Genomic DNA, 10,000 nt, shown 5'->3' on the forward strand with positions numbered 1-10,000 from the left:
GGAGGAGGAGGAGGAGGAGGAGGAGGAGGAGGAGGAGGAGGAGAAACAAGAGAGACAGACATGCAGAGACTGAGAGGAGTTGAGAATTGGCAGTGAAAAGGGAGAGGGTTTTGGGAAAGAAGTGGGCTCATGAGACAGATGAAGAAACTGAATAGCACTGGGGAGATAACAGGATAAAGGCGAGAGAGTCAGTAACAGACTGATGGGGAGCAGAGGTGAGAGGGAGAGTAGGAACTAAGTCCAGAGGTTGGGAAACATGAAGTACAGGGGCCAGGAAGAGCTGGGAGACTCAGGAGTCTTGTCTGCCATCACCCTCCTATGCACAAGGCTCTTCCTAGCACGCCCTGCTGGGGATTTGGCACAACCCAGCTTACATCACTATTCTGTCTCTTACACATTTCTCACTACAGACACCTCTCTCCTTTCTCAGGGCTTCTGAGCTGGAAACCAGAGTCATTCTTAGCAATGTCCCCACTGTTATGCATGGTGAGCATCCCCATAGCTCACACCCCGGTCAACCCAATGGCTTTTAGGTGATGTCGGTGCCTCTGGTCTCACCTATTAATCCACCCTGTGCCCAGCCTCAAACTGAGCACCTTCTGAGTCTCAGTGCAGAGAGGACAGGGAGGGCCATAGATTAGTCCCTGTACCCAAGAGCCGAGACTGTGCAACACATAGCGACCAGAGAACTGCAAAGGACACAGAGTCTGTCACAGCCAATAAAAAGATAACACTGGGAAGGGAGGTTAGCGAGATAAAGCCTGGAACAACACAATTATCACTGTGCTAGGAGATGAGGACCACGCCTCAGCACAGAGGAAGGGAGTAAAAGAAAGTAGGTTCAGGAGTGGGAAAGGAACCAAAGCTGGAGCAGAGAAGCAGAGCTGGGTCAGCTATTGATGGAGCAGGGTTGGGGGGAAACAAAAAGGGTTTGAAGGCAAGGTTTTCAATGCACAAGGGTGTAGATCTGAAAGAGCGCAGATACACAGTGACCATTTCAGAGGAGCTAACAGTGACTGGCCGCAGCAGAGCAGAAGGAGACTGGAAACAGGCAAACTAGGAGGTTCTCACAAGAGCCTGGGCATACAGATAAAAAGTCACCATGTAATTGAGCAATGCCATCCCCGAGATGAACCCAAGAGAAATGAACAGTCATGTCTGTGCAGGGATGACCCAAATCCCCACCAGCTGACCAATGGAGCCTGTGACCAAGACCACATACTATATATCATTTATATGAAGCTATAGATATGGAAAATGGGTTAGTGAAGACTAGTGCTTTTTTAGGTTGGTGCTATTAACAGCTAAAATGTGTATAATTAGTTTTTTCTGGGGAGTATATGTGTGTATGTACATGTTCACTTGTGTGTGCATGCACATATGTGTATGTGAAAATCAGAGATGCATATTAGGATGACAGATGATGTTACTCTTAAGCTATAGCATAATATTTTATATTCAACATGTGGTAATTGCTAGAGTAATAAAATAAAAAAGCTATTTAAAAATTGGGAGACTTCTGGCAGAAGCCATTGGTGATCGTTGTTTCTCCTAGGAAGGGTAGATTGTTAGAGTATCCCCAACCGACCCGTGGAGCAAGAACACTGAAGAACACAGCTCAGCATTAGAAATGCAAACACGTAGATTGTTTCCTGCAGGTGACATATTCCACATCCATTCAACACATTTAGGAAATGCTGGGCCAATCTGCTTTCTTGACTGTAAGATGCCAATGCCTTGAAGCGACCAAGTGGACACAGTGCATGCCCCTTTCCAAACTTCCCTGCAAGAACTGCACTGCTAGAGAGAGCAGCAGACATTGCCTGGCTTGGGCACACCCAGCTGTACACTGCCTTCTGGGGTTTGAATCAGAGGGTCTGAATAGCTTAGGAATGCTTCCAGGATAATGCTAACAGATCACCTGGGGCAACTGCTCTAGACTGACAAGCTGACAACTGCCAGGTGATAAGGCTGTGTCACCTGTGTAGGACTGAACTCACCAGGAAGGTCTAAACTGGAACATCTCTTGGCTCGTCCTGGACATTTCAGCTCAGTACTCAGAAGGTACTCACTAAAGTCTCAGTGTCGTGGCTGAAGGTGAGTGGATAGGAGCTATTTGCTTTTAAGATTTGGAGCTCATGAAGGTGATAGGTTAAGTTAGGGTGATCTATTATTACTCCATCTCCTTTATCAGAAACTGATTAGAGATAGGGGGCCGGGCAGTGGTGGTGCACACCTTTAATCCCAGCACTTGGGAGGCAGAGGCAGGTGGATTTCTGAGTTTGAGGCCAGCCTGGTCTACAGAGTGAGTTCCAGGACAACCAGGGCTACACAGAAAAACCATGTCTCAGAAAACCAAAAATCAAAATCCCAAACAAACAAACAAACAAAACAAAACAAAACAACAAAAAACAAACAAAAAAAAAAAGGAAAGAAAAGAAATAGGGACACAGAGAACATAGGACTATTGGAAATACGATACAGTACCAGGCATGGAGATGTATACAAACAGGACTCAAGAGTACATTACCAAGTTTCAAGGTTCTTGGATGGAACGTGTGTGTGCAGGAAGATACATTTGTTGGTGAACTGCCACGCATTCTATGACAGAGACACAAAGCTCAGGGCATGCATACGGTGTGGGGTTTGTGCAGGATGCAACGTTTGACTTTGTGAAGGACAGAAATAATTCTTCAGCATGGCATGTATGTATATATTCAGGCATTTATGTGTGGATAGGTGTCTCTGTGTGGACAGTCTTAGGCAAAGGAAATGCTGGATAGCATAAACACAGAGGCATCTGAAGCATGTTGAGGGCACAGAAATTGTGTTATTAAAATGCTGAGTGAAAGAAGGAAGGGTGCAATCCATTTACAACGTCAAAAAGGCCCTTCTGGATAACTCTGATGATTCCCCAACCAGAGACATCTTAAGGAAATGCACCATCAATCAAGGGAAGCATTAGTATAGAGAATCCCATATAATATCCAGTAAATCCTGGTATCAGCCGAGGGAAGTACTTTTCTTAGACTTTTATTTTACCCCCACAATTCCAATTTCAGACACCTGAGGCCGTTTACAAATGAATTCGACTTTAAAAAGCCATATATGTTTGCTTCTTACCTGGCTTCTCCCACTCAAACTACCCCTTCATCAAGCAACAAGATCCCCACCGAATCAGTCTACTCTGGTGGTGTCTGCCTAGAATGATGCTCAAGAGGTTTATTTTGTAAAGTGGAGTGCAAGACCCCGGTTTCAATGCCTTTGTATTCTCCTAGGGGCTTAGCCTGCTACCTTACATGCAATAGAAGATGTCCCAGAAGCGATGAATTCAGCGAGGCTGTCACACATTGCTGAAGGGGCTTCTGCCACTTCTGACAGGACTAGCAGAGGCCAACAGTGTCAGTCGGTTGCTCTCTGACTTTCAATTTTTCCTTATTTTTAACTTTCTGTCTCACACATCCCTTGTGCCCTTCAGTACCTTTTGATCTGTTTGCTTTCTAACCAATAGGTCATCCTCTTTTGGGGGAGACCAACACTAAATGGATCTGTCCCATTGCCACCCTCCCCCATGACCGTTCTCATTCAACACCCAAGGTCCTGAGAAAGCAGAGGATCTCAGCCTTCCCATCTCTTGATGTACACGACAACAGTGCTCAGCTCTGGCTGTACCACATCTGCCACCTCAATACTAGCCACAATATCATAGCATTGGGCCAACTCATAACATCTCAGAGGAGCCAGGACTCAGTATTTATCAAAGATGGCTGGTAAATTCCAGGGTGGAGCCACAGTGCAAATGAACATCATCAGTGAAGTGGATGGCAGACTGGGGTGGGTATCAAAGACACCAGTGGACTCCTTACATCTTAGGTTGCCAGGGTGTGTCCAGAAAAGATTCTGTCAGTCAATATGGAGTGGGAATTTGTGCTTCAGAAAGATGCTCAGGCCTGGCTCAGGGACCACACCTTTGGACTGCTATGATTGAGAAAATAAAACTCCCTGGCAGCATCAGCTATGTCATTACACCCGTAAGCCCAAGGTTTACGTCTTGCTAGGTTTGGTATTGAAACACAGAATAAAAATCGCCTCAACTAAATTACACTTGAGATGGGATGGGGCAAAACTGAAGACAAATACTGTTTTCTTTTAGTTTTTCAAAATATTTTATCCATGAGATAAAGGTTTAGTGTGACCAGGAAAGAAGAACAAGGAAGAAAGGGCAGGCATTCCTCGAAAAGAAGAGGATCGTCCCTCCCCTCCCTCCCTCCCCTCCCCTCCCTCCTCNCCCCTCCCTCCCCGCCCCTGGACTGTTGACAATGGAAGACCACGGCTTACATCAAAGAAGGTGCCTGCATGTTCCAGGATCAGCTGGTTGGAATCAGGCTTGTTTTTACAGTAGGTGACATACATCTGAAATTTGTCTGCCTGAAAAAGAACAAAGACAACAAAAGATAAGCACCCATTGGTTCCTCCCTGTCTTAGTTGGGCTTTCTGCTCTTGTGGTTAAAGGCCGTGACATGGGGGAGAAGGGTTTGTTTCATCTTACAGCTTGTAGTCCATCATCCATGGAAGTCAGGGCAGGAACTCAAGGCAGGAAGCTGGAGGCAGGAACTGACCCAGAAACCATGAAGGAAAGCTGTTTACTGGCTTGCTCCTCATGGCTGGCTCAGCCTGATTTCTTACAGCGCCCAGGACCACCAGCTCAGGTGAGACACCACCCACAGCGAGATTAGTCCTCTCACACCAATGATCAGTCAAGAAGACACTCCCAGGTTTGTCCACAGACCAATCTGGAGGGAGCATCTTCTCAATTGAGGTTCCCTCTTCCCAAATGACTCTAGCTTGTGCTAAGTTGACATAAAACTAGCCGTTACACGTCCCTTCCTCACAACGCCTAAAACGCCCAGCACAGGTTGTACAGCAACTGAATTCCTTATGGAAAGTGCCATGTGTTCCCTCAGACTACAGTCTGTTAAAATGCTGGAATGCTTTTTCTCTTATTGGAATGCAGAAAAATCCTGCTGAACAGAAGTTCAGTTTAAGACCAGGCTGTGTTGGGAAGAAAGAAGAATGGTTACACGTTCTGAAGTTGTGTAGGACGCACTTATTGATTACCCTCACTTTAAACCATCAAAAATCATGTTCTTTTTCTTGGAAAAGAACAAAGCCATCCATGCCCCTTCAAGGCAAATACAGAGTAAACGCTCAGAGGGAGCTCTGCTCATATTCCAAATGCTTTCACTAGAGGGAGTGTGGGAGCCACTTAATGCCGACCCCCCTCTCCCACTGTCAAGAGTCTGGAGAGTGATTCCCAAAGAGGTTGTCACCTCTAGCCCCAGACCTCATGATCTCACCTCTCCACAGAGAAGCTGAATTTTGAAAACTAAGTGCCTTTTCCATTGGTGGACCACTGTCTACTTCCGTGTGTTTTGAATACCTGGGATATCCTCCTCTGAGAGGGTGACATTCATATGTACCAGACATCACTGGTATCACTAAAGGTTTTCTGAAACAAACTTTAGGACTTTAAACTATGTAGGAGTTAGTAATTATCACTAAGAGATGATTAAACCATAGTTATTTTCGATTTCAAAGGGAACTCCTAAATTGCTTGAAGTAACAAAATAATCCTTTTCCTTTTCCTTGATGGCCGTCTTGCTTGTCTCTGTATTGTCTGTGTAGGAGATTGTAAATTATTTTTATCAGTATTTATGAGCCTTTGTGAGAAATGAAAGTATGCTTAGAGACAAACTCGAAGAGTTCACAGAAACAAGGCCTGCCTGGGAATCAGGTCCCGAGTAGTAGGGTTGGTTGGGATGTTCGTTACATTGCAGTGGGTATTCTGCCTCTTATCTAAGATAGACTCAGGTTTGAAATCTAAAACATGCCTGTAGTCTTGTCTGCTCCTAAGCATAACCTCTCTAGACTGTGAAGAAATTCTGAGAAGCCATTCTGGGCACAGATTACCACTAAGTAATTACTGCAGAGCAGAATTCCTGGCCTGGGGAGGATTTGGCTGCATTTGGTGTAGTAAGTGGATTTTTAGAGTTCTCTGAGTTGATATCCGTGAGCCTGAGCTCAGGGTGGCGTGCACTGGGCAGCTACTGAAGCTTAATGTTCCAGTCCAGATGATTAGAACCTGGTCCATCTGGCCCACCGACTCCACCCATGGTGACGGCAGTGAGTGGGGGCAGCTGCACACTCATCCTGTAAGTCAGAACTGGGATGGAGAGTGCAGGATTCTGTTCTCTATTAAGAAAAGCAGTGTAACCTATAATTAGATAGATGGTGCCCTAGCTTCTAAATCTACGTCCTGAAAAAGCAACTGGCAGACTGGGCTGCTCCAAGGGTGCTGGTCTTGTCCTACTCTCCTGACCTCATCATCTAAGAAACTTCCTAGAGAGGTAGAGGTGGATCTTGACTGATGTCATAGGCGTTCCTAGGGACAGCTCTGTGCTCCAGAGATGTAGTCCCTTTCATAGACCTACTCATGATGCCTCTGCAGCACCTGGTCCCAAGAGTAATGGCAATCCTCAGGCCAGGCATGGGGCAGCGGTACTCCTGGAAACATCAACAGTAGGGGAGGAATTTAGATTGGTTACCCAGGTGACAAAGCAGTGTCCCACATCCTCAGGCAGCTGCTCGTACTTCTCCAGCTCTTTGAGGAAGATGCTGTGAGGGGAGAAAAAGGCTGTGTCAGACACCTTGGTCTAGAGGACCCCATTTACAGGATTGTACTAGGGTCAACATAACAATCATGGCCCAGTTACATACGGATTCTGTGCTCTATAACATAACAATCATGGCCCAGTTTCATGTGGATTCTGTGCTCTATAAGTGAGGTGAGGAGCTAGCTTTTATGTTGGAACTTGTTCAATTAAAATGTACAGTAATTGACTAACCAGTGCTAATTAAAATAGCCCCTCCCCATTCCCTCCTGAGGTTCATGAATTTGAGGTAAAAATACATAATGAAATACCGTACCTGTATCAGATCTTTCATTTTATCAGCAATTCTGAATTTATTTTGTTAATCCAACTACTCTGAGTATACCATAAATATTATCTATATTAAATACATATAGTAAATATATATATTAATAGTATTATATATTACAGTATACATGATATATACACACAGAATATATCATATATAGCTATATATATAATAAATATATATATGATGCTTATAATATATAATAAATATTATATATATATGTATATAGTCCCAAGATGAACCTAAAGCTGAGCTGAAAAGTTCACTCCTTCACGGGCCTCTATAACTTTCGGCTTTCTTCTTCTACTGAGGGCAAGTGTTGTCATACAGATATCATTAGAGAAGAGTATCTAACGGTGGGGCAGGGAAACCATAGTATATTTTAAAGTAGAATGGAATTACTTACTTATCTGACATTGTGGGTGTCTAAGTCATGATTCCTTTCTATGCAAAAAATGTTATAAAGAAATGATTGCGGGGGCTGGTGAGATGGCTCAGTGGGTAAGAGCACCCAACTGCTCTTCCGAAGGTCCGGAGTTCAAATCCCACCAACCACATGGTGGCTCAAAACCATCCGTAACAAGATCTGACTCCCTCTTCTGGAGTGTCTGAAGACAGCTACAGTGTACACACATATAATAAATAAATAAATCTTAAAAAAAAAAAGAAATGATTGCACCGACTTTGAAGTAATGCGTGAAATAGTAGGGTTAGCTTTAAAGGATAAATGTTAACAAGCTAGCTCTATTGGGATGGAATTTGCTTTCTAAAATGTACTGAAGATCTTACTAACAAAAAATAATTATGAGGCCTCAGGGAAGCTTACCTCTGGGAGTGGGAAATGTAGTCTTTACAAAGAGCAATTTGATAGAGCCATCAAACCTCAGAATGTCCTCAGGCTTTCTGGAGCCTGGGATTCTCTCCTTAGAGCTCATCTACATGTATATATGACATATATTCTTGAGCACTGATAACAATACCATTTATAATACCATTTATAGTCCACCTACATGTATACCTGACATATACTCCCGAGCACTGATAACAATACCATTTATACTACTACTTATAGTCCATCTACATGTATACATGACACAATATTCCTGAGCACTGATAACAATACCACTTATAATGGTAAATATTTTTGACTGAGAACAAAATAGTTGAGCTATGGTATAGCCACAAAACCGAGTAATTTATAGATATATTCCCCAGCCCCTCAGAGACAACACTTATTCTGTCTCTTCATGGGGAAGGTCTCCTTAACCAAGTGGAGACAGCAAGGAGAGGAACGAATGTATAGAGATCATGTCACTGTTATCTAAGCAGGGAATATGTATTCTACTGCCAGCCCAGGAAACTAATAAAACCGTCACCCTAGAGAACCGGGTGAAGAAATAGGGCGTGGTAGCAGAGGCTTCTCAGGGTTAACTTTCCTGTTTAGTTTTACGATTACTCGAATGGGTACTTCACAAACAAAGGTAAGATATCTTGCATTATCCTACATCTTGCCTCCACCACGAGGGGAAAAGTTCATTGTGATTTGACTTATTCTGTATGGTCACCATTTTTCATACACTTTGGCAGTTTCTTATAATTCTTAAGTGGTCAAACATGTTATCCATGTTGCTTGTGTTTTCAATGATATAGGAAGATGTTTTGGCGGTTAATATAAATATGTGTATAATTTAAAAATACTTGGCAAGAAAAGAATGCTAATAATGATTAGTAAGATCAGATGACATTTTCTTCATCAATCTATAATTATTTTTATTTATTTTACCTATAATACATGGTACTTGCTAGAGTAGTAAAATAGGAAAGACATTGAAGAATTTGGGGAGCTAACAGAACTCGTCTGATGGTCATCTTTCGCCTCCTCGCAAGTGTGAATCAGAATTTCTTAGACTGACCCATGGAGCAAGACCATTTATAGTGCAGTTTGGGCTTTAGAAATGCAAACACTCTCAAAACCAGCCATGTCTAGTGCTGCCTCTAAAGGCTGCAGGTGATACATGTCCTATGAATTCTAAAATAGAAATAGGAAGATGTTCTCAGGAATGCTAAGACTAAGGAGCAATACTAGCTCAAGGCCCAAAGGGAGAAAAACATTTTTGTCGTACTAAGGCGATCAGGCCCATCTTCATGTGTACAGGTAAGGAGGTGCGTGTGTGTGTGTGTGTGTGTGTGTGTGTGTGTGTTTTATATGTACATTTATTTCTTTTAATCTCTTGAACTGAGTTTGAATATACCTTTACTGAGTGGTTATAGCTGCAGGTGAGTGGAATATGAAACTATTTGCTTTTCAACTTCAGAGCTCATGAAGGTGACAGTACAATCAATATCATTCCACCCGCTTCCCTGAGCTGTGTTTAAATTACAGCCCAATGGCTGACAACACTCCCACAGAAGTTGCACCCTCCCTTGCCTGTTCTGAGACAACATCTTGGTCCTCAGCCTGTTAGTGACTGCAGGTAACAAAACGTGGGGGAATGAGCGGAGTGAGTGGCACACACTTTTGTATATTGCTTTTAGAAGTGCGTATGGCTCTTTTAGAGAGGAATAAAACTTCTAAAACCATGCTAAAACTGAAGCAGTGCCACCCCTATTAAACTATTATCATCCCCCTAGCATTTATTGATGGCACTCTCCCTGAGTTCTGACAGGGGAACTGTGCTACCCTGAATTAGTTTGGAACAAGTCCCCTGCTTCTGGGGAAGCCTTCCTGGAACGAACGGCTCATGACCTTGCTCAGAGGCTGGTGTGACACATCAATGTTGTATGTGCATCCAAAGGTAAAGTTGCTGGAGCCTGTGTGTGTGTGTGCGTGGGTGCGTGCGTGTGCGTGTGTGTGTGTGTGTGTGTGTGTGTGTGTGCGCGCATGTGTATGTGTGTGTGTGTGTGTGCTTGCTGCCATGCCAGCGTGGTGAGAATGGGAAGCTTGTGGCATGGGTTAAAGAGGAGCAATGAACAGCACGGATAGAATGTGCAGACGGCAGTC

The 10,000-nt window shown here is 43.7% G+C and overlaps 1 protein-coding gene across 23 annotated transcripts in view; it reads right to left on the reverse strand.

Moving 5' to 3' along the window:
* Positions 1 to 10,000, reverse strand: part of Kalrn (kalirin RhoGEF kinase) — a 603,889-nt gene that overhangs the window by 209,488 nt on the left and 384,401 nt on the right. For all 23 annotated transcript variants that reach the window (XM_029544638.1, XM_029544643.1, XM_029544642.1 and 20 more), the window contains exons 26-27: positions 6,606 to 6,675; positions 4,339 to 4,428 (exon numbers count right to left, since the gene is read on the reverse strand). In XM_029544638.1, coding sequence (XP_029400498.1) covers positions 4,339 to 4,428; positions 6,606 to 6,675 — 160 coding nt within the window. The remainder of the gene's footprint in view (positions 1 to 4,338; positions 4,429 to 6,605; positions 6,676 to 10,000) is intronic.

The sequence above is a fragment of the Mus pahari genome, chromosome 12 (genome assembly GCF_900095145.1).
Source record: "Mus pahari chromosome 12, PAHARI_EIJ_v1.1, whole genome shotgun sequence".
Lineage (NCBI taxonomy): Eukaryota > Metazoa > Chordata > Mammalia > Rodentia > Muridae > Mus > Mus pahari.